At 42.6% G+C, this 25,544-nt stretch overlaps 1 protein-coding gene across 7 annotated transcripts in view; it reads left to right on the forward strand.

The window, feature by feature from the left end:
• The window catches only part of si:dkey-174m14.3 (uncharacterized protein LOC563117 homolog), a 44,931-nt gene that overhangs the window by 15,896 nt on the left and 3,491 nt on the right, over positions 1 to 25,544 (forward strand). For 3 of the 7 annotated variants that reach the window (XM_046291929.1, XM_046291935.1, XM_046291936.1), the window contains 4 exons: positions 4,210 to 4,371; positions 4,638 to 4,704; positions 23,686 to 23,793; positions 24,066 to 24,146. In XM_046291929.1, coding sequence (XP_046147885.1) covers positions 4,210 to 4,371; positions 4,638 to 4,704; positions 23,686 to 23,793; positions 24,066 to 24,146 — 418 coding nt within the window. Of the gene's footprint in view, positions 1 to 196; positions 275 to 509; positions 723 to 829; positions 1,051 to 4,209; positions 4,372 to 4,637; positions 4,705 to 23,685; positions 23,794 to 24,065; positions 24,147 to 25,544 lie in introns of those variants that run through there. The other 4 variants (XM_046291932.1, XM_046291931.1, XM_046291933.1 and 1 more) reach the window with 3 other exon arrangements.

Genomic DNA, 25,544 nt, shown 5'->3' on the forward strand with positions numbered 1-25,544 from the left:
AGTTGTGCGTTACCTCCCAGCTAGAAAACAATGTTAATTTCTCTCCCAGGGAGGCTTAGATTTAGTGGGAGTCTTGGTGTGATACACACACTAGGAAACACACACACACATTAAGAAATGCACACACACAAAGACACATGCACACAAATGTATGTACACACGCAAACACACACAGAGACACACGCGCGCGTACACCCACACACCCCCACACACACACACATTGTGTGTGATGACTCAGAGGGGAGCAGCTGGAGTTGAGGCCCCAGTCGTGAGGGTGAGTTGTCACCATCTGGAGGAATACAAGTCTCCCTGACTTACCTCAACTCAAGGGGCATAACAAATGATCTCTCAATGACATTATCTGTGTGTGTTCGTGCCTCTGTGTGTATGTGTATGCATCTATCTGCCAGCCTTAGTGTGACGTTTATAAGGCCCACTCTTGCCCTCCATCACTTTGGCTGTGTTTGAGCTTCGCTGTGTTCACGGCTTGAGAGTCCATCTTATTCTAAACCCGGAGGTGCTTTGATCAAGCCGAAGTCTGTCTCCTCTCATCACCCGCACAATTTGTCTGCCTGATGACAGCTGCACCTGTGCTGTGGACCCATTCGAGACGGGAGCAGAAATATTTACAGAAGTGGGCCCTGCCGGAGCAAGTCCATTACCCCTGTCATAGTGCTTCGACGCTAGAGAGTGAAGAAGTGAAGATGTGTCCGTTTCTCCCAGTATGCACTGCACGTACACTTGAGGAATGAATTTGTTTGGATGGTTTGGTCTACTCACTGTTGTGGTTTTTAATGGCTGCTGAACTGTCTCTTTGCTCTGTTGACAGGAACAACAGAGGTAGAAAACTCACTCAGACAACTCACTCAGCAGGGCAAACTTAACTGACCCCCCTCCGACGAGAACAATAGGCCCCACTCCCTCCGACGATTCGAAAGCAAAAAAGCACATGAGAGGGAGCGAACACAGCAGACAAACCATGAAAAAGATATATGTCGGAAAAACGGCCCTAAAAGTTTCCCGAAATGGCAGTAAACACCAGAAAAAGAGGTAAGAGAGAATGCTGCAGAACATCCCTCCCTCCATCCCTCCATCCCTCCATCCGCCCACCGGGGTCCTTCCACCCCCCCATCTTTGTGAAGTGGTGTTGAACAACTCAAGTGTTCTTCCTCAAAAACAGAGTCATTATCCCGCCTCATCGTTCTCTCATCGCCGACTGCCGTTGAAATGACAGCACTCATTACCGTGTGACTCAGTCGTGGCCATTTCCAGAGGTCACTAATGTGTGATTGGCGTTATAAGCTCATGCTCTTGTCACGTAACAAACACCTGTGTTGTGCCATGTATCGTGTTGCAAGGGGTGGGGGGGGGGGGTTGTTATGGCATGAAAAGCATTCAAACACTGCAAAAACACATTGGAGTAACCATTGACTTGAAAATGGGATGCTATTCAAATATTAGGGTATTGTTATTCCATTTAGTCAGAAACCATTAGGTGTGAGACTTAGAGCAAATGCAATGGTGTCCGGAGCATTGTCTGGAAATGATTAACATTCAACACTTTAGGCAATTAGGAGTGAATAATGGTATTATCAGTCCACTGACTTTTGTTTTCATTTCCGAACCAATAGCTTAGTTTTCTCTCATGTGTTAAGTGCACGCTCTGCTTGCCTTAATGGGAATTTGAAGCTATAGAGCTTTTTTTGCATGTGTATCGTCTGGCTTTGGTGGTTGCGTTTTGTGTGTGTGTGCTATAGCAGTGTGTGTGTCTGTGTGTTTGGAATGTAGATTGGAGCGTTTTTTTTTTTTTGTATATGTGTTTGCATTGGTCGTGGGAATTTATGTCATTACACAGTCACTTTATACTGACGTCTCCATGATTTAAAAAAAACAACAACATTTAAATGAAAATTGTATCACCCTTTAATTTAGGGACTTCACTGTTGAAAGGAAACATCTTCACTTTCATCCTCTTACATTATCTTGGTCTGAACCCGCAACCTCTCCCTCCTTCTATGATCTTGTTAAGTAGATAGAGGGATGAGAGCGGGGTGACCACATCTCTCACCGCTTGCTCTCTCTCTCCCTCTCACTCTCGCTTTCTCTCTCACTCTCCGTTATCTGTGATCTCCCGACAGATAGTCATTACCATCCTTCCTCCATCTGTCCATCAATACAGGCCCATTAGCCTGCCATGGACACTCAGATCCATCAAAAGGGGGAGGGATACGTTTCCTTTTACCTCTCATACTTACCCTTTATAACACTGAATCCCAGGTAGTGCCGAGGCTCTATAAATAGTCCACAGGGTGCTGTCTCAGTGAATTACAGATTGGAGATCATTACTCCATAAATCTAAGCAGTCAACATATATTCCTGGGATAGATTACAGTTCATAGAACCATATTGGAGAACTGAATTCCAAAAAGCTATATATTCATTGTCAGAAATGTTTGGAAATTTAGCTTTTACTGTATGAAGAACTTATGAAAGAGATTGGTGTGATTTTTCACTCTCTAATCATGGCATGGGGTTGTTCAATAACAAACATGCACAGTGGGGTCTGAGATTATTGACACCTTTGATAAATAATGACTGTATCAAATAAATAATGAAAATGCTAAGCTATATTGTATGCTCCAAAAAATTGGGAAATGATAATATTTTATACTATTACAATTGCTCAGAGAAAGAGATTATTTTTATCTCAAAAAGTGACGGGTCAAAATTATTGACATCCGTAGAGATTTTTAGAAATAAAGTAGTCAAAAGTGTAGGATTTGGTCCCGTATTCCTAGCACGCAATCACTAGATCAAGCGTGTGACTCTACAAACTTGTTGGATGCATTTGCAGTTCGTTTTGGTTGTGTTTCAAATTATTTTATTCCCAATAAGAAATGAAAGGTCAATTCTGTATTGTTCACTTTTATTACGAATAAGAATATAATATGTTTCTAAACACTTCTACATTAATGTGGATGCTACCATGATTACTGATAACCCTGAATGAACTATGAATAAAGATGAGCTAGAAAGTTACAGAGGGTCAAAGATCATACCCCCCCCCTGACATGCTAACCTCTCACCATTACCAATAACATGGGAGGTTAGTGTGTCTTGGGGGTATGATCTTTGACCCTCTGTAACTTTCTCACTCATCATTATTAATGATTCACAATACATTATTTACCATTCATGTATCTTTCTCTGAGCAATTGTATTAGTATAAAACAATACATTTCCCCACATTTTTGGAGCATACAATATTGTTCAATATTTGAATGATTTAGTCATTGTTGCTCATCTTTATTGTAAGGGTGTCAAAAATTCCGGACTTCACTGTATTTGTTTGAAATCTATCACTGGTTTAATTTCAGAGACACAAATAGTCATGTTTTTTTGCTAAACGTTATATATGATAAATAACTACAACTTCAATTAAAAAAACAGTGCAAACATTTGTGACATCAATATATATTTTTTTTTTTACAACAAAAAAAAAACGAATCAACACAGTAATATGAGATATGAATGTAAAAAATGGACCTCGGACATTTTCGTCATTTAGCAGATGCTATTATCCAGACGAGAGTTATACAGTTAGTACATTCATCTTAAGATAGCTAGGTGAGACAACCACATATCACAGTCAAATATACAGAACACCAACATTCCATTCCAGAGAATGAACTACTTTGATCAGAGCCCTCTGGCCAGAAGTAGTGCACTACGTAGGGAATAGGGTTCCAGTTGGGACGAAACCTCAGTTGAAAGTGATCCTGGAAGCCACTGTAACCAATCTGGCTGATGGCGGTGGTGTTCTGTGCTATGCAGCAAGGTTGTAGATTATTAGGTATTAGAGCTGAACGCTATTGGGAAGCCAAAGACATCCAAACCTTAATGTACTGTACCTTAGCTGCATATAGAATCATAACGTGGTGTCTCATATGTATTATTCATGTGTCTCCTTTACACAAAATACTGTATATATCCGTTCTGCTTTTAATGGGCTTCCTCCTCATTTATACATCACCACTGTATGATACATGATGTTCATGAATCATCACACACGACTCCCATTATATCGTATTTATACTCCATGTGTCATAACATATACAGTATATACATATAATATAACATGAAGTATACCCTTGTAATATACTACTTCAACTATGGCTGATGCCTGGTGTGTGTTTGTGTCCCTCACAGCTCTTTGCAGGAGCAGAAAGAGGACCTCCGGAAGCGTCTGTCCTACACCACCCACAAGCTGGAGCTGCTAGAGAGCGAGTTTGACTCCACCCGACAGTACCTGGAGACAGAGCTACGCCGCGCCCAGGAGGAACTCGACAAGTTCACAGACAAACTACGCAGGTGTGCCAAGCTGCAAAACCACACCCTCATGGATCTCATTGCATTGATTTGTGCGTTCATCTCTTGGGAAATATGCCCCATATTATAGTCACATTCACAATAAGTCTTTGAATACCTCTTAAGGGTAAAGCCTTAAAAACTAACACTGTGGTACATTATCATGACGGATACATAGCAGAGACATCATTAACCCAATGGGTGCAGAAAGTGTTCAATTATTAATAGTGTGAGTTGGTAAGCCGGTGTCATTGTGTGTCTCCTGGTAGAATACAAAGCAGCTACTCAGCACTGCAGAGGATCAACCAGGATCTGGAGGATAAGATCCATAGAAATGTAAGTGAAGTGTGTGTGCATATGCGCATGCATGTTCGTGTGTACCTGTAGGTGTGTGTCTGCATGCTTACGTGTGTGAGTGTGTGTGTGTGAGAGAGCACGCATGCGCAAAAGTGCATGCATAATTGTGTACACTGTGTGTGTGTGTGTGTGTGTGTGTGTGTGTGTGTGTGTGTGTGTGTGTGTGTGTGTGTGTGTGTGTGTGTGTGTGTGTGTGTGTGTGTGTGTGTGTGTGTGTGTGTGTGTGTGTGTGTGTGTGTGTGTGTGTGTGTGTGTGTGTGTGTGTGTGTGTGTGTGTGTGTGTGCGTGTGCGCGTGCGTGTGTACATGCACACGTGTCTAAGCAAGCAGTGGCCTTTACTCTTCAGAAAAGGTAGTGAAAAGCACTGAGCAGTGGATTTGAATATGAATACACTAGCTGTTGGTACCACTGACGTTAATTACAGCCTTTCACAATAGCTTGTCCTCCTTCCTACGGCAGGATGATAGTGAGCCTATTGTTCGGGGCTAGCCCTGCGACTCACATCTTTTGTCAGATGCAGCTTTTCTAAAGGAAGCATACAATTAACCAGCCTGCCATCCCAGCATTGTATGATCATCAAGTGTCTTCTTCCTCACTGCGAATAGACAGCTGAATATGTCCCCTCTCTGAATTTGTTAAGAGTTTGTAACTTTAAGATGTTGCAGGCTGATTGCACAACCAGCTCTCACTGTCTCGTGTCAGAATTTGATTTTGAAGTTGTTTCAAAAAATGTTGAGGTATTTAAGGTTAGGTTTTGTCATAAACTCCAAATTGTTAAGGTAAGGGCTACGTTTTGGGATAGGCTTTAAACAAAAGTATCAGAAAAAAAACTTTATATCGCTGGTTTCAAACTTGCAACCTTCGGAATCAGAGGCAGATGCTTACGCCTATCCAACATCGCTGTCCACAACAACCTAGCAAAACCAAAACCTACTTGAAGGTAACAGCGCTCACTGTTTCCCTTAGTGGCCGGTTTCCACGTCATCTCCCGACGTCCTCATACATGGATGGACATTGAATACTGACTTGTATTACGACCTGGCTGGATAGCAAGGAGGAGTGGAGAGGGTCTTTGTTTCATGGAACGTAAAGGGACAGGATCATTTATCAAAGGGTTTCATTGTATATCAAACTGTGAATTCTTATCAGTTGGATAATTATTCAGCTCAAATGCTCCCGCTTTAGCGGTTATCAAGTCGATGATGCAATTATCCTGTGCTCAGTAGATAATCAACTCTTTTTTACACTTTACAAACCCCCAATCTGAAGTTATTGCAGTTCAATTGTTTTAAATAATTTGCCGTTCCTTTACTGTCATAAAAATCTATAGAAACCAAACATAAACATGGTCAAAATGTATGACTTACAGTGCCTTTGGGAAGTAGTCAGACCCTTTTCCCACATTTTGTTACGTTACAGCATTATTCTAAAATAGATTCAAATATATATATAAATCCTCAGTAATATACACACAACACCCCATAATGAGCAAGCAAAAATAGTGTTTAGCAAATGTATTAAAAATAAATAAATGAATCCTCCCGAGTGGTGCAGTGGTCTAAGGCACTGCATCGCAGTGCTAGCTGTGCCTCTAGAGTTCCTGATTCGAGTCCAGGCTCTGCCGCAGCCGGCCGCGACCGGGAGACCTATGGGGCGGCGCGCAATTGGCCCAGCATCTTCTGGGTTAGGAGAGGGTTTGGCCAGTTGTAAAGATGGGGAGAGGTCTGTCTGTAATAAAGAGATGCTCTGCTTTTTTGACACCTCATTCCAAAAAGCAAGTCCTGCAGGCTCTAGTTTTGTCTTATCTTGATTATTGTCCAGTTGTGTGTTTGAGTGCCGCAAGGAAAGACCTAGTTAAGCTGCAACTGGCCCAGCATGTCTTGCACTTCGGAGGGCTGATATAAATACTATGCATGATAGTCTCTCTTGGCTAAGAGTTGAGGAGAGGCTGACTGCAGCACTTCTTTTTTATAAGAAATTGTTTGCATAGTCAACGTACACACAGCTCTGACACACACACTTAACCGGCCAGACATTTGTCACAGTCCCCAAATCCAAATTCAAGAAAGTGCACAGTGTTATATAGCTCCATTATTGCATGGAACTCCGTTCCATCTCATATTGCTCAACTGAACAGCAAACCTGGTTTCAAAAAACAGATAAAGCAACACCTCACGGCACAGCGCCTCTCCCCTATTTGAACTAGATATATGTGTGTGTATGTATTGATAAGTAGGCTACGTGTCCTTTTTAAAATTGATGTAGTTCTGTCCCTAAGCTGTTGTTGTCTATTAATGTTCTGTATTATGTCATGTTTCATGTTTTGTGTGGACTCCAGGAAGAGTAGCTGCAGCTTTCACAACAGCTAATGGGGGTCCTAATAAAATACCCCCAAAAATACTAAATCATGACAGATCTACAATACAATTTATGTTTATGTAGTCTTCCCACAAGAGATTATTTGTTATATAAGATTCGACCGGAATGTCCCACTGGTGAAACCTCCATCCTTATGATCTACAGTTTGGTTGATCTTGAACTGTTACTATCATCTACTTTCAGATTCAGATTGCTGGCATTCTTCATGATCGTCACAATCACTTCCCTTCTGCTTCATCTGTGGAGTCAGGTAGTTCTGTTCTCCTGGTAACAGGAAGCAGGAAAACCAGAGCCCCACCAACCAATGAATGGCCGCAGAACACAATAGTGAGGAGTGACCAGTGGTACATAGCCAATAGATTGACGCTTTGCCTGTTTAATGGTTCGTCAGAGGTCATAGTGGGATTTCTTACAAGCAGCTGGATTATAGTGTCCCGCTCCTTAAAAGCAGCGGCTCTAGAATTTAGCTCAGTGCGTAAATTGCCTGTAATCCATGGCTTCTTGTTGGGGTATGTACATACTGTCACCGTGGGGACGACATCGTCAATGCACTTATTATTGTGGGGCTGATAGTCCCCATAATATATAGGTATTGGTTGAAGCTCAGTATTAAATCTTCCTACCACAACTCCCAAACTGTTTTTTTATGTTTTATTTTGCACTGATTCAGAGTGACCATCGAGTTCTTGGTCACCTCCCTGACCAAAGCCCTTCTCCCCCAATTGCTCAGGTTGGCTGGGCGGCCAGCTCTAAGAAGAGTCTTGGTGGTTCCAAACTTCTTCCATTTAAGAATGATGGCTGCCACTGTGTTCTTGCAGACCTTCAATGCTGCAGAAATCTTTTGGCACCTTCCCCAGATATGTGCCTCGACACCCTCCTGTCTCTGAGCTTTACGTACAATTCTTTCGACCTCATGGCTTGGTTTTTGCCCTGACATGCACTGTCAAATGTGGAATCTTATAGACAGGTGTGTGCCTTTTCAAATCATGTCCAGTCAATTGAATTCACCACAGGTGGACTCCAATCAAGTTGTAGAAGGATTATCATTGGAAACAGGATGCACCTGAGCTCAAACTCGAGTCTCATAGCAAAGGGTCTGAATACTTGTGTAAATAAGGTATTTGTTTTATTTTTAATACATTTGTACATATTGAGGAAAACAATATTTGATCAATTTTAGAATAAGGCTGTAACCACAAAATGTGGAAAAAGTCATAAATAAATAAAATTGTCATTATTTCCAGCTTAAACATACTATATATTTTTTTTATTTTATTTAAATATATATATATAAATTATGAACACAACATATACAAAAACAGAAATATACAAACAAGAGTACATAAAGCTCACAGACAAGGATATTACATATCGAATACATTTTCAATTTGTCAAAAAGTTGCATGGTGCGTATTCCTTTTTGGTTTTTACATTTACTGATCATTTTTTAAAAATATTTAAATTCTATCTTAAATAATGTGAAGAGGGGTTTGTTCTCTGCCCACTTCTTTTTATGGATCAAGAATCTTCCATGAAAGATAAACAAATTAACAATGAAAGTTAAATCAGGGTCCATAACATTTGGATCAAAATAAAACATAATATCAGAGTCTTTCAAATTAACATTAATAGTCATTTCTTTTTAAATAAAATCTTCTAACTCACTCCAAAATCTTCTGACATAAGAACAGTCCCAAAATAAATGGTCAAGAGTCTCTGGGTCACAACCACCTAACCTAGTTGAATATTATTATATATATGTCTGCCCTTCATAAAACCAGTCTGGGTATCGTCATCAATGATTTGGTCAAGACCTTTTTTAAGTCTTTCTGCAAAGATGGATGTACATTTTCTAACATCATAGGATCTTTGTTTGGTTTGTGGATTACAGAAATGAGGCCTTGTGTCACAGAAACAGGCAGGACCCCTAAGTCAACAGCTTCCTTAAAAATATTAAATATAAATACAACAATATCCTCCTGAAAATATTTATATAATTCACTAATAAGGCCATCATTCCCTGGAGATTTGCTCAATTTTAACCTGCTGATCCATTTAAAAAAAATGGTCATTAATATAAATTCATCACGAGACTTTTGTTGTATTTATCTATGAATACAACATAGATAAATGTATTTCATCTATGAATTTTGCATAATCTTTGGCAGAGTCTAGAAAGGCAGATATGTCATTAGTAGGACAGGCATTACTGGTATAAAGGCTACCATAGAATTACGAAACATATTTTGAAATATCTTTGGGGTTTTCATTTTCGTTGCCATCTATATTAAACCTATGAATACAGTGCCTTGCAAAAGTATTCATCCCCTTGGCGTTTTTCCTATTTTGATGCATTACAACCTGTAATTTAAATGGAATTTTATTTGGATTTCATGTAATGGACAAACACAAAATAGTCCAAATTGGTGAAGTGAAAAAAATGACTTGTTTAATAAAAAAGAGAAAAGTGGTGCGTGCATATGTATCCACCCCCTTTGCTATGACAACCCTAAATAAGATCTGGTGCAACCAATTACCTTCAGAAGTCACATAATTAGTTAAATAAAGTCCACATATGTGCAATCTAAGTGTCACATGATCTCAGTATATATACACCTGTTCTGAAAGGCCCCAGAGTCTGCAACACCATTGAGCAAGGGGCAGCACCAAGCAAGTGGCACCATGAAGACCAAGGAGGTCTCCGAACAGGTCAGGGACAAAGTTGTGGAGAAGTACAGATCAGGGTTGGGTTCTAAAAAAATATCTGAAACTTTGAACATCCACGGAGCACCATTAAATCCATTATTAAAAAATGGAAAGAATATGGCACCACAATAAACCTGCCAAGAGAGGGCAACCCACCAAAAATCATGGACCAGGCAAGGAGGGCATTAATCAGAGAGGCAACAAAGAGACCAACGATAACCCTGAAGGAGCTGCAAAGCTCCACAGAGGAGACTGGAGGATCTGTCCATGGGACCACTTTAAGCCTTACAATCCTCAGAGCTGGGCTTTACGGAAGACTGGCCAGAAAAAAAGCCATTGCTTAAAGAAAAAAATAAGCAAACACGTTTGGTGTTTGCCAAAAGGCATGTGGGAGACTCCCCAAACATATGGAAGAAGGTACTCTGGTCAGATGAGACTAAAATTAGCTTTTCTGGCCATCAAGGAAAATGCTATGTCTGGCACAAACCCAACACTTCTCATCACCCTGAGAACACAATCCTCACAGTTAAGCATGGTGCTGGCAGCATCATGCTGTGGGGATGTTTTTCATTGGCAGGGACTGGGAAACTGGTCAGAATTGAAGGAATGATGGATGGCGCGAAATACAGGGAAATTCTTGAGGGAAACCTGTTTCAGTCTTCCAGAGATATGAGACTGGGATGGAGGTTCACCTTCTAGCAGGACAATGACCCTAAGTATACTGCTAAACACACGAGTGGTTCAAGGGGAAACATTTAAATGTATTGTAATGGCCTAGTCAAAGCCCAGACCTCAATCAATTGAGAATCTGTGGTATGACTTTTAAGGTTGATGTACACCAGCGGAACCCATCCAACTTGAAGGTGCTGGAGCAGTTTGACTTGAAGAATGGGCAAAAATCCCAGTGGCTATATGTGCCAAGCTTATAGAGACATACCCCAAGAGACTTGCAGCTGTAATTGCTGCAAATGGTGGCTCTACAAAGTATTGACTTTGTGGGGGGTAAATAGTTATGCATGCTCAAGTTTTCTGTTTTTTTTTCTTATTTTTAGTTTGTTTCACAATAAAAATTATTTTGCATCTTCAAAATTGTAGGCAAGTTGTGTAAATCAAATGAGACAAACCCCCGAAAATCTATTTTAATTGCAGGTTGTAAGGCAACAAAATAGAAAAATGCCAAGTGGGGTGAATACTTTCGCAAGCAACTGTAGATGTAAATTCAGAATATTTTCTTTCATACTTCAATATTTTCCATAAGACTTAAATAGTTGGGCTTTCCTCCAATTTTCTTGTATAATATCTTTGGCATCCATCTTGAAATGATCATCTTCCAACAGTCTACTATTGAGTTTCCAATAAATCCATTTTGGTTTATTAACTTCAGATCCATTAATATTTAAAGAATATAACTTTATGATCAGTAAGAATTGATGTTTCAATGCACCTTGTCTATAGTATTATCTAATGAATTAGAAATCAACCAGAAGTCAATTATTGACTGTCTGGACATGTCCTTGTTACTCCAAATTAATTCCTTTATATCAGGATATTTAGATCTCCAAATATTGACTAATCCAAGACCAAGACATAGGTTATTAATCTCAGGATTAACCATGCTGGATCTGTTAGGAGGGGGATATCTGTCAATCATCACATTAGATAGAGAACTAAAGTCTCCACCTAAAATACATGTGATATCCTGAAATACACTCTGTACTCTATACATAACTCTATTAATCTCTTCTTCAAATTCTTGAAATAATATCCTGTTGTTTTGTTTGTTGTTGGACGCATAAATATTCCCTAGAAACATTTCACTGTTGAAATTTACTGTTAAAATGAACCAACGTCCAGAGTGGTGAGTCTTACTACTGATGACCTTCCCTTTAAATTCACCTCTTAACACTGTTACACCTGCAGCGTGGTTGTTGCCATATGATAACCAGATATTGTTACCCCATCGATTTTTTTCCAAAAACCGAAACCGGAAGAATAAGCATGAGTCTCTTGTAGAAAGTAGCCTTACGTTTGAGTAAATTACGAATACACCTGACATTAGTTGAACAAAGAGGTAAAGACATAAACTTTAAACAACAACCTTGTTATGCTAGTATAAGCTTTTCCTAAGGATATGTAACTCAAATGGATTTCCATCCCATTATTGACCTCTCCAACAAAAAACAAACGAATACTGGTCATAAAGTTACCAATGTATTCTTACTCCCACAAGGGGAAGACAATGTGTAGACTTTACAATAAGCAGTTATTCACCCATAGTTAGTGTTTAGTTTACCAGTTCTCAGGTCAGCCTTTCCTCATTCAAGTGTTTGTGTGAATTCCTTATAATAAAAGGCTACTTTTCACCTGGCAATGAGGCAGTATTTAGGCCTACCAGTTCTGTTTGAGTTAGACTGGCTCTCTCTCAAATGTTCTGATTTGGCCGCAATTCTTTTCCCAACGATGATCACTCTTGCACCGACAAAAAAATGCAGTTTTCCCTGCCTTTCGAGCTGCAGCCACCATCGGCCACAGTTTCTCTCGTGTCACTTAGTTCGCAAAGGTCAGATCCTCCGTGAACCTCAATTTTTGCTTGATGAGGAACTCACAATTATTCGCTCGCCTCCAGAGAAGATCCTGATTAAATCTGTTGGTGAACTGGATAATGGTTGTCCTCGGTCTCTTGTCTTGATCCTTAAGTCTTCCCAAACGATTAAAGATGTTGACATTTTCCTGAAGTTTGGCTTTTGATTCGGGAATGACAGCTCCACATATGTCAACAACTGTGCATTTGATGTCCTCACCCGCCTGTTCTAGAATTCAATGAAGCTTCAGGTTCCACCTGCGCTGGTATCTCTCCGCCTCATTTAACTTTTGCTCGAGTTCAGCCACCTTCCTTTCATTTTCCTGGCAGACAACTTCCACTTTCTTCATGTCACTTTTGAGGGTTTTCACTTCTCCCAAGATAAAGTCAATAGATTTTTTCATGGTCTCAATTTTCATTGTATTCACCCCAACCATGTCCTCCAAGCCATTTGCCCTTACATCTATCTTTGCTGTCAAAAGAATTACAATATTGTTTTGCATCTCAAGAAGTGACATACCCTCATCTTTTTCCCCTGGGGCTTGATTGGAGTGCTGGGGGTTGTAAAGTAACGGCCTGAGCGTCCACAAATTAATACATACCATACAAAACATAACATATACTAAATGGAGTGTCTCAGATTTAGGTACACAATAATACGAAATGCTATGAGATCAGGTTGCAGCAGCGTGCCGTCAAAAGAAAACTAAATGCTTGCTAATTTGGTTAGCTGCATGATTAAATGAATCTGTTTTCAACAAATCAACTGTTTTAGATGGTTTATTTTTAATCAAGCAAGATACATAAACGCGCAATCACTACTGAGTGAATTAAAACTTCTTTGGGACTCAGGGGCAGTATTGAGTAGCTTGGATAAAAAGGTGCCCAGAGTAAACTGCCTGCTACTCAGCCATAAAAGCTAGAATGTGCATATAATTAGTGATTTGAATAGAAAACACTCTGAAGTTTCTAAAAATGTTTGAATGATGTCTGTGAGTATAAAAGAACTCATTTGGCAGGCAAAAACCTGAGAAAAAATCCAACCAGGAAGTGGGAAATCTGAGGTTTGTAGTTTTTCAAGTCATTGCCTATCAAATATACAGTGTCTATGGGGTCATATTGCACTTCCTAAGGTTTCCAATAGATGTCAACAGTCTTTAGAACCTTGTTTGATGCTTCTACTGTGAAGGAGGGGGGAATGAGAGCTGAATGAGTCAGGGCTCTGGCAGAGTGCCATGAGCTGGTCACGCGCATTCATGTGAGAGGTAGCTTGCGTCCCATTGCATTTCTACAGACAAAGGTATTCTCCAGTTGGAACATTATTGAAGATTTATGATAAAAACATCCTAAAAATTGATTCTATACTTCGTTTGACATGTTTCTACAAACTGTAATACAACTTTTCATTTGAACTTTTGCTTGGACTTGCCTGCGCATCGTGAGCAAAACAAAAAGGAGGTATTTGGACATAAATGATGGACTTTATCGAACAAATCAAACATTTATTGTGGAACTGGGATTCCTGGGAGTGCATTCTGATGAAGATCATCAAAGGTAAGTGAATATTTATAATGCTATTTCTGACTTCTGTTGACTCCACAACATGGCGGATATCTGTATGGCTCTTTTGTTGTCTGAGCGCTGTACTCAGATTATTGCATGGTGTGCTTTTTCAGTAAAGCTTTTTAAAATCTGACACAGCGGTTGCATTAAGGAGAAGTTTATCCAAAGTTCCATGCATAACACGTGTATTTTCATCAACATTTGTGATGAGTATTACTGTAAATTTATGTGGCTCTCTGCAAAATCACTGGATGTTTTGGAACTACTGAACATAACACGCCCATGTAAACTCTATATAAATTTTTGGATATAAATATGAACTTTATCGAACAAAACACACATTTATTGTGTAACATGAAGTCCTATGAGTGTCATCTGATAAAGATCATCAAAGGTTAGTGATTAATTAATTTTATCTCTATTTCTGCTTTTTGTGACTCCTCACTTTAGCTGGGAAAATGGCTGTTTTTCTGTGACTAGGTGCTTACCTCACATAATCATTTATTGTGCTTTCGCCGTAAAGCCTTTTTTAAATCAGACACTGTGGCTGGATTAAAGAGAAGTTTATCTTTAAAATGGTGTAAAATACTTGTATGCTTGAGGAATTTTAATAATGAGATTCTGTTGTTTTGAATTTGGCGCCCTGCACTTTCACTGGCTGTTGGCGACGTGGGACGCTACCGTCCCACATACCCCAGAGAGGTTATTAACTAAATAAAAACTGTCATCACCAGACTGTCCATTTTAGAGTGTCAAGTTGCCTTTGGAACTGAAGGTCCTGGGTTTGCATCTTGGGGGATACATTCGTACCATTCTCTTTAGTGTATAGTTTTGACACACAGCGCTTTTTGCATTTATTAGGTGTCTCTTAAAAGTGCCTTTTGGTTTGTGAAGTGGCAGTGAGTGCGGTGGTGTGTACTACTGCGTGAGTCTTTCTAGAACTGAGGAGAGACCATCTCTCAGACTCTCAAGGAAGAAAGAGGTCGTTGCCCTCATCAGTGAGATGCACGCCATCCCTACAGTCCTGCCCGGGGACACAGTGCTTCATGGCAGAGTGGTGGATTGTGGGCATGTTCCTGTCACAGAGAAATGCAAGCTGGCCCATGTGGAACTGACAAATGACTTATACCAATTTAAATGCACACAGTACACATGGTACTTTGCCACTGTCAATACTTAAGATGTGTGTTCTGTTCCAAATCTTGAGTACTCCCACTCCCACCTGTTTTCATGTTTATACTGCCATTTATAAATGAGGACATTGTGCTCTTTTACTGGAGTTGGACAGCTGTGTACAGCATTACTTAGGACATTTGTAGCTGAAGTTTTGTTTTCAAGGATTTAGAGCACCTATCCAAGTTCAGATTTGTTCAAACTGTATGTCAATCATTTCTCTTCCAAGTTTTGCACTTGTCTAATGACTGTTTTACAGGTGTTTCTCAGCAATTTGTCATTTGTTGCAGTGTTTGTAAAAGGAGTTGTCAAAATTGCTCTTGACGATCCACACCGTTATGCAGGCTTCTCTGTTTAAGCCCAGTGCTACCACACCTGATTCTACCACTCAGCTGTTCATCGAGACCATGACTAGTAGGATCAGGTGTGGTAGAACTGCGCTTGAACAAAAAAAGCCTGCATAAACCTATAGCTTCTCAAGAGCAATTGTGGCCATCCGTGAATTGTATTTACAAAGTTGACTATATCAGATGAATGTGCATTTGGTTGTAAATGTTATATTTAGTGATAACTCACTTTTGTTTACAGGTATGTAAACTTGTACATAGTTCATGGGTACATGTTGATTATTTGTGTATTTTCCAGGTGCTTGCGCAATTGTCTAAAGAGAGATCAGGGAAAATGTTTCCAGTTTACTCCATATTGGCTTAAAAGGGTTTCTCGTTTTTCGCTTCCCTCTGGAAAATCAGCTGTTAATATTAGATGAATACTAACAATTACATTATTTCTGTTGCCATTTTTATTTGTTGTTTGCTCTTAATGAACTTTTATTGCTGTGTTATTTTGTATTATTATAATGTTGTATTATGATGTTATATAATCACTTTCCGGTGTAAAAATGGAAATTAAAAACAAAATACAATGTTTTAAGTGAGAATAGGCATTGGTCTGAAGCAGTAAAATAAAGGAAATTCACATGAGCACCACAATGCCTATTCCACCTATGACCTATGACAGTAGCTACTGTATGTTGGTATTGTACTTCAAACTTGTGAGACGTCTGTTTCTAAAACTAGACACTCTAATGTACTTGTCCTCTTGCTCAGTTGTGCAACGGGGCCTCTCACTCCTCTTTTGATTCTGGTTAGAGCCCGTTTGCACTGTTCTGTGAAGGGAGTTGTACAAGGCCGTTGTTGTCATGCAGGTGAAAGAGGACCCAAAAGCGACTTAACAGAAACAGAGTTTATTTAAGTCCAAACAGGGAATAACAGAAATCCTCTAGTCTGTAGAGGGGAAATAACTGGAGAAGCGGCCACAGACTGCAGGTCGCTTCGGGTAGGCGCAGGCCGTAGTTGACAGAGACACCTGCTCACACGCAGCATCTGATGAAGGCAAAAACACGACAGGACAGGGCGATACACAATCACAGCAAAAACACGACAGGACAGGGCGAAACGCAATCACAGCATGGTGAATACTAAACAAGGAACCGACGGGACAGGAACGGAACACAAAGGAATAAATAGGGACTCTAATCAGGGGAAAGGATCGGGAACAGGTGTGGGAAGACTAAATGATGATTAGGGGAATAGGAACAGCTGGGAGCAGGAACGGAACGATAGAGAGAAGAGAGAGCGAGAGAGTGAGAGAGGGAGGGGAGAGAGAGGGATAGAAGGAGGGAAAGAACCAAATAAGACCAGCAGAGGGAAACGAATAGAATGGGGAGCACAGGGACAAGACATGATAATAAATGACAAACATGACAGTACCCCCCACTCACCGAGCGCCTCCTGGCGCACTCGAGGAGGAATCCTGGCGGCAACGGAGGAAATCATCGATGAGTGAACGGTCCAGCACGTCCCGAGACGGAACCCAACTCCTCTCCTCAGGACCGTAACCCTCCCAATCCACTAAGTATTGGTGACCCCGTCCCCGAGAACGCATGTCCATGATCTTATGTACCTTGTAAATAGGTGCGCTCGACAAGGACGGGAGGGGGAGGGAAGACGAACGGGGTGCGAAGAAAGGGCTTAACACAGGAGACATGGAAGACAGGATGGACGCGACGAAGATGTCGCGGAAGAAGCAGTCGCACAGCGACAGGATTGACGACCTGGGAGACACGGAACGGACCAATGAACCGCGGAGTCAACTTACGAGAAGCTGTCGTAAGAGGAAGGTTGCGAGTGGAAAGCCACACTCTCTGGCCGCAACAATACCTTGGACTCTTAATCCTGCGTTTATTGGCGGCTCTCACCGTCTGTGCCCTGTAACGGCAAAGTGCAGACCTCACCCTCCTCCAGGTGCGCTCACAACGTTGGACAAACGCTTGAGCGGAGGGAACGCTGGACTCGGCAAGCTGGGATGAGAACAGAGGAGGCTGGTAACCCAGACTACTCTGAAACGGAGATAACCCGGTAGCAGACGAAGGAAGCGAATTGTGAGCGTATTCTGCCCAGGGGAGCTGTTCTGCCCAAGACGCAGGGTTTCTGAAAGAAAGGCTGCGTAGTATGCGACCAATCGTCTGATTGGCCCTCTCTGCTTGACCGTTAGACTGGGGATGAAACCCGGAAGAGAGACTGACGGACGCACCAATCAAACGACAGAACTCCCTCCAAAACTGTGACGTGAATTGCGGGCCTCTGTCTGAAACGGCGTCTAACGGGAGGCCATGAATTCTGAATACATTCTCAATAATGATTTGTGCCGTCTCCTTAGCGGAAGGAAGTTTAGCGAGGGGAATGAAATGTGCCGCCTTAGAGAACCTATCGACAACCGTCAGAATCACAGTCTTCCCCGCAGACAAAGGCAGACCGGTAATGAAGTCTAAGGCAATGTGAGACCATGGTCGAGAAGGAATGGGGAGCGGTCTGAGGCGACCGGCAGGAGGAGAGTTACCCGACTTAGTCTGCGCGCAGTCCGAACAAGCAGCCACGAAACGGCGCGTGTCACGCTCCTGAGTCGGCCACCAAAAGCGCTGGCGAATAGACGCAAGAGTGCCTCGAACACCGGGATGACCAGCTAACTTGGCAGAGTGAGCCCACTGAAGAACAGCCAGACGAGTGGAAACAGGAACGAAAAAGGAGGTTACTAGGACAAGCGCGCGGCGACGCAGTGTGCGTGAGTGCTTGCTTAACCTGTCTTTCAATTCCCCAGACTGTTAACCCGACAACACGCCCATAAGGAAGAATCCCCTCGGGATCAGTAGAAGCCACAGAAGAACTAAACAGACGGGATAAGGCATCAGGCTTGGTGTTCTTGCTACCCGGACGGTAAGAAATCACAAACTCGAAACGAGCGAAAAACAACGCCCAACGAGCTTGACGGGCATTAAGTCGTTTGGCAGAACGGATGTACTCAAGGTTCTTATGGTCTGTCCAAACGACAAAGGAACGGTCGCCCCTCCAACCACTGTCGCCATTCGCCTAGGGCTAAGCGGATGGCGAGCAGTTCACGGTTACCCACATCATAGTTGCGCTCAGATGGCGACAGGCGATGAGAAAAATAAGCGCAAGGATGAACCTTATCGTCAGACTGGAAGCGCTGGGATAGAATGGCTCCCACGCCTACCTCTGAAGCGTCAACCTCGACAATGAATTGTCTAGTGACGTCAGGAGTAACGAGGATAGGAGCGGACGTAAAACGTTCTTTTAGAAGATCAAAAGCTCCTGGGCGGAACCGGACCACTTAAAACACGTCTTGACAGAAGTAAGAGCTGTGAGAGGGGCAGCAACTTGACCGAAATTACGAATGAAACGCCGATAGAAATTAGCGAAACCTAAAAAGCGCTGCAACTCGACACGTGACCTTGAACGGGCCAATCACTGACAGCTTGGACCTTAGCGGAATCCATCTGAATGCCTTCAGCGGAAATAACGGAACCGAGAAAAGTAACGGAGGAGACATGAAAAGAGCACTTCTCAGCCTTTACGTAGAGACAATTCTCTAAAAGGCGCTGTAGAACACGTCGAACGTGCTGAACATGAATCTCGAGTGACGGAGAAAAAATCAGGATATCGTCAAGATAGACAAAAACAAAAATGTTCAGCATGTCTCTCAGAACATCATTAACTAATGCCTGAAAACAGCTGGCGCATTGGCGAGACCGAACGGCAGAACCCGGTACTCAAAATGCCCTAACGGAGTGTTAAACGCCGTTTTCCACTCGTCCCCCTCTCTGATGCGCACGAGATGGTAAGCGTTACGGAGGTCCAACTTAGTAAAGCACCTGGCTCCCTGCAGAATCTCGAAGGCTGATGACATAAGGGGAAGCGGATAACGATTCTTAACCGTTATGTCATTCAGCCCTCGATAATCCACGCAGGGGCGCAGAGTACCGTCCTTCTTCTTAACAAAAAGAACCCCGCCCCGGCCGGAGAAGAAGAAGGCACTATGGTACCGGCGTCAAGAGACACAGACAAATAATCCTCGAGAGCCTTACGTTCGGGAGCCGACAGAGAGTATAGTCTACCTCGAGGAGGAGTGGTCCCCGGAAGGAGATCAATACTACAATCATACGACCGGTGAGGAGGAAGGGAGTTGGCTCGGGACCGACTGAAGACCGTGCGCAGATCATGATATTCCTCCGGCACTCCTGTCAAATCGCCAGGTTCCTCCTGAGAAGTAGGGACAGAAGAAACGGGAGGGATGGCAGACATTAAACACTTCACATGACAAGAAACGTTCCAGGATAGGATAGAATTACTAGACCAATTAATAGAAGGATTATGACATACTAGCCAGGGATGACCCAAAACAACAGGTGTAAACGGTGAACGAAAAATCAAAAAAGAAATAGTCTCACTGTGGTTACCAGATACTGTGAGGGTTAAAGGTAGTGTCTCAAATCTGATACTGGGAAGATGACTACCATCTAAGGCGAACATGGGCGTAGGCTTATCTAACTCTCTGAAAGGAATGTCATGTTTCCGAACCCATGCTTCGTCCATGAAACAACCCTCAGCCCCAGAGTCTATCAAGGCACTACATGTAGCACCCGAACCGGTCCAGCGTAGATGGACCGACAAAGTAGTACAGGATTTTGATGGAGAGACTTGAGTAGTTGCGCTCACCTGTAGCCCTCCGCTTACAGATGAGCTCTGGCTTTTACTGGACATGAATTAACAAAATGTCCAGCAACTCCGCAATAGAGGCACAGGCGGTTGGTGATCCTCCGTTCCCTCTCCTTAGTCGAGATGCGAATCCCTCCCAGCTGCATGGGCTCAGACTCTGAGCCAGAGGAGGGAGATGGTTGCGATGCGGAGCAGGGAAACACCGTTGATGCGAGCTCTCTTCCACGAGCCCGGTGACGAAGATCTACCCGTCGTTCTATGCGGATGGCGAGAGCAATCAAAGAGTCCACATCTGAAGGAACCTCCCGGGAGAGAATCTCATCCTTAACCACTGCGTGGAGTCCCTCCAGAAAACGAGCGAGCAGCGCCGGCTCGTTCCACTCACTAGAGGCAGCAAGAGTGCGAAACTCAATAGAATAATCCGTTATGGACCGTTCACCTTGGCATAAGGAAGCCAGGGCCCTAGAAGCCTCCCTACCAAAAACTGAACGGTCAAAAACCCGAATCATCTCCTCTTTAAAGTTCTGGAACTTGTTAGAGCAATCAGCCCTTGCCTCCCAGATAGCTGTGCCCCATTCTCGAGCCCGGCCAGTAAGGAGTGAAATGACGTAAGCAACCCGAGCTCTCTCTAGAGTATGTGTTGGGTTGAGAGAGAACACAATCTCACACTGCGTGAGAAAGGAGCGGCACTCAGTGGGCTGCCCGGAGTAGCAAGGTGGGTTATTAACCCTAGGTTCTGGAGGCTCGGCAGGCCAGGAAGTAACAGGTGGCACGAGACGTAGACTCTGGAACTGTCCAGAGAGGTCGGAAACCTGAGCGGCCAGGTTCTCCACGGCATGGCGAGCAGCAGACAATTCCTGCTCGTGTCTGCCGAGCATGGCTCCTTGGATCTCGACGGCAGTGTAACGAGCGTCTGAAGTCGCTGGGTCCATTCCTTGGTCGGTTCCTTCTGTCATGCAGGTGAAAGAGGACCCAAAAGCGACTTAACAGAAACAGAGTTTATTTAAGTCCAAACAGGGAATAACAGAAATCCTCTAGTCTGTAGAGGGGAAATAACTGGAGAAGCGGCCACAGACTGCAGGTCGCTTCGGGTAGGCGCAGGCCGTAGTTGACAGAGACACCTGCTCACACGCAGCATCTGATGAAGGCAAAAACACGACAGGACAGGGCGATACACAATCACAGCAAAAACACGACAGGACAGGGCGAAACGCAACCACAGCATGGTGAATACTAAACAAGGAACCGACGGGACAGGAACGGAACACAAAGGAATAAATAGGGACTCTAATCAGGGGAAAGGATCGGGAACAGGTGTGGGAAGACTAAATGATGATTAGGGGAATAGGAACAGCTGGGAGCAGGAACGGAACGATAGAGAGAAGAGAGAGCGAGAGAGTGAGAGAGGGAGGGGGAGAGAGAGGGATAGAAGGAGGGAAAGAACCAAATAAGACCAGCAGAGGGAAACGAATAGAATGGGGAGCACAGGGACAAGACATGATAATAAATGACAAACATGACAGTTGTACAAGATCTTCAGTTTCTTGGCAATTTCTCGCATGGAATAGCCTTCATTGTCACACCCTGACCGTAGAGAGATTTTATGTCTCTATTTTGGTTTGGTCAGGGTGTGATTTGGGTGTGCATTCTATGTTCCTTTTTCTATGTTTTGTATTTCTTTGTTTTGGCCGGGTATGGTTCTCAATCAGGGACAGCTGACGATCGTTGTCTCTGATTGGGAACCATACTTAGGTAGCTTTTTTCCACCTATGTTTTGTGGGTAGTTGTTTTCTGTTTAGTGTTTTGCACCTGACAGGACTGTTTCGGTTTTGTTTATTCACTTTGTCATTTTTGTTTCAGTGTTCTGTTTAATAAAAGTCACAAACACTTACCACACTGCGCTTTGGTCCGATTCCTCCTCATCCGACGACGACACCCGTTACTGAACTACCCACCACCAAAGGACCAAGCAGCGTGGTATGGAGGAGCAGAGGGTTCAGGACTCCTGGACATGGGCGGAGAAGAGAGAGAGAAGAGAGAGCGAGAGAGTGAGAGAGGGAGGGGGAGAGAGAGGGATAGAAGGAGGGAAAGAACCAAATAAGACCAGCAGAGGGAAACGAATAGAAGGGGAAGCACAGGGACAAGACATGATAATTAATGACAAAACATGACACTGATAGCACCAGATGCTAATAGCACCAACAGGACAGTATAAATCCTCTTAAATGTAACTAAACATTAGCGAAAATGTAATCGATGTCATCCCCAAAAGTAATTATTTATCATGAGAGGGCCATAAAAAAATAACTAATAATGCTGCCTACTCAAAGAAAGATTCAAATCTCATATGATGTATTTCCTATTCAACAAAACTAGATGAAGACTTGAAACGATTTCATATATTTTTTCTAAATATTGTTTAATCAATTTCTAAAATAACTAACAACAAGATTTCACCTTCCTTCCAAGTGTAAAATACATATTTGTATATTTAGTGCTAGAAATGTGCATATTTTCTGAAGGTTTCTCTTGTTCAAAATGTCTGCCCCAATTGCTGTGAACGTCTCACAGAGTTCTAGCTTGGCTTCTTGAACTCATTAGGAACTCGCCTTTCGTCGCCTATTAATCATAAAGTGTTTTTTGTTTAAAATCTATGAATTATTTTAGATTACTTGCTATAAATCTATCTCTGAAACCACTCTCTCCTGTTGCGTTAAGATGTAAGGATTCCAGGCATATGCGCGGTTAGTGTCTGTGATGTAGGGTTCAGCCAGGAGTTGATGGAGAGTTGGAAGAGCGAATTAAATGGTAGGAGGGACATCCCAGTTTCGAGTGGTTTTAGATTTCACATCCTGCTTCACACAGGCAGAAGAGACATATTCCAGTGTTCATGAGAATCATGGCTAGCACTCAAGCAAGCCATTTCCATCTATGGTGTTCACATATGGACTTATAAGCAAAAAATGTTGGTCGAACCGGTACCAGACCCACGCTGGTCCCCAAAACAGGGGAATTTACATCTAATAGCAAAGATTATAAATAAATAAGTTTAAGATTATAAAGTAATGCTGAATTATATACATGCATCATTACAGATTTACAGATGGTTGATATGAAACTGATAAAAAGTTCAGTTGAACAATGAGAATAGGTAGACTTCTGCTACGTTGTCATGTTGTCTGGAACAGAGAGTGAAATGAAGCCGTTTCAGCTAGTTCAAGGTAAGATAGTCACGAGTTGAGGCCTCTGAGAATTCCGTGTCCTGTGTGATCTGAGGCACAGAGAATGATGGGACACTCTTGTATACTTTTAGACCATTTTAAGTGATGTGTGTTTAATTAAGCATGATTACACATGATATGATTATAAGCAAATATATGTAGGGTATGGCATCTGGCTGGGTTCTACTGCACTGCCACGGAAATCAAAGAAAAAACAACAATGTATTTGCAACGTGAGTCTGACATGAGCCTTTGCTCTCCTCAGTCTCAGCACCATGACGACGAGAAGAGAGCCCTGAGCAGAGAGATCATCGTGCTCAACAACCACCTGATGGAGGCCAAGCTGACCATTGAGAAACTGAGGGAGGACAATGTAAGGGCACTCTATGAGGTCAGATCTATAGGTCATCAAAAGTACAGTCACAACCCTCAAAGTGTATTGTAACAACCTTAGTATACAACACCTTGCATCTTCGCCAAGAGGTTTGGAGCTCGTTATATAAGGTGTTGGACCGAACAACACTTGAGTTCAAGTCCCGGTTCTGGCTCATCCTCGAATTCAATGCAGTGTGTTTCTTTGGAATGAATCATTTCTTAAGAACATGTTTTCTTCTAACACATTCCAACACTGTGTCTGTCCTGTAGGATCTGTACAGGAAGGACTGTAACCTGGCTGCCCAGCTGCTCCAGTGCAACAAGTCCCACTACAGGACCCAGCTTTCTGAGGTGAGTCCTCCCCCAACCACAGACATATAATTACTTGAACAGCCACATTGAATGTACCCAAGAGTCCAGGGAAATTGCAGTGGTTTAGTTATTCTTCTTTGCCTATCAGACCTGGGCTCAAATAGTACTTTGTTTTCATTCAAACTTTAAGCACTTGGTTGAGCTTGGTCAGAGTGACAGATAGGCAAGATTTGACCTTTGGCAATTTTTCTACGAGAGCCATTGCACCTGGCAAGGGCAATTTAGCACAGCTAAAGTATTTGAAAGAAAATGTATACTATTTACATTTACATTTAAGTCATTTAGCAGACGCTCTTATCCAGAGCGACTTACAAATTTTGACCCCAAGTCTGCTGCTGCCTATTATCAACATACTACACTGGCTAAGTTAAATTAAAGCTAATGCTAAGCTGAAGCTACGGTCTTATGACTTCCTCAACCCCAGCCATTGGATGGTGTTAGTGAAGCTACACAGGGAGGGAAATTCACTTGGATAAAAATCCCCAGGAGATAAAACAACCTTCATCCTTTATCTAAGCAGCTGAATCCACCTGACTTGAGGTATGGGCACGATGTGCAGTGCTGCAAATATTAGCACAAGTCTTGATCCATTCACATCGATCGATGCATGAGCTAGGATTACGGGTTAAAACCTGGGCCCTCGAACCTAAGCTGAAATAGTTCCAAACTTCCAATACATCAACAGTTTGAATCATAAGGTGATTACTCCACTGATGGATTGGTTAGGAGGTAAATGTTTGACAGTGATTAACAATGGAACACTACAGCTACATTATGTGACAGGTAAGTGAGTAATTGATGGAAGGTTGCAGAGCGCTAAGACACTATATGCATAAGGAGATGGAGATTTGAGTATGCCCAACAGTGCCCATGCTACTTTTGTTTTCCAGCGGGAGAGGAACGAGCGAGTATTGATGAGTGCGTTAGTGCCAGGGCAGACTGGCAAGGCTTTCAGCTGTATCAGCTCTGGGCCCCCTGCCCGGCCCGCGTGGCAAGAGCAGATTTTAAAGCTGGCACGTTGCCAATACCGTTAAAAAATGCCTCAGCACATTTGGCACCATGCGCCTAAATGGAAATATCAATGCAAACACGATTCATCAGTTATGTAATGGTCATAAACTAATGGTGTGTGTGTGTGTGTGTGTGTGTGTGTGTGTGTGTGTGTGTGTGTGTGTGTGTGTGTGTGTGTGTGTGTGTGTGTGTGTGTGTGTGTGTGTGTGTGTGTGTGTGTGTGTGTGTGTGTGTGTGTGTGTGTGTGTGTGTGTGTGTGTGTGTGTGTGTGTGTGTGTGTGTGTGTGTGTTACTATATGGAGTGAAAGAAACAGATAAACTGATGACACCTTGGGCATATACTGTCCACTGCTGCAATGGGGTCAA

Source organism: Oncorhynchus gorbuscha, linkage group LG12 (assembly GCF_021184085.1).
Source record: "Oncorhynchus gorbuscha isolate QuinsamMale2020 ecotype Even-year linkage group LG12, OgorEven_v1.0, whole genome shotgun sequence".
NCBI classification, from domain to species: Eukaryota; Metazoa; Chordata; class Actinopteri; order Salmoniformes; family Salmonidae; genus Oncorhynchus; species Oncorhynchus gorbuscha.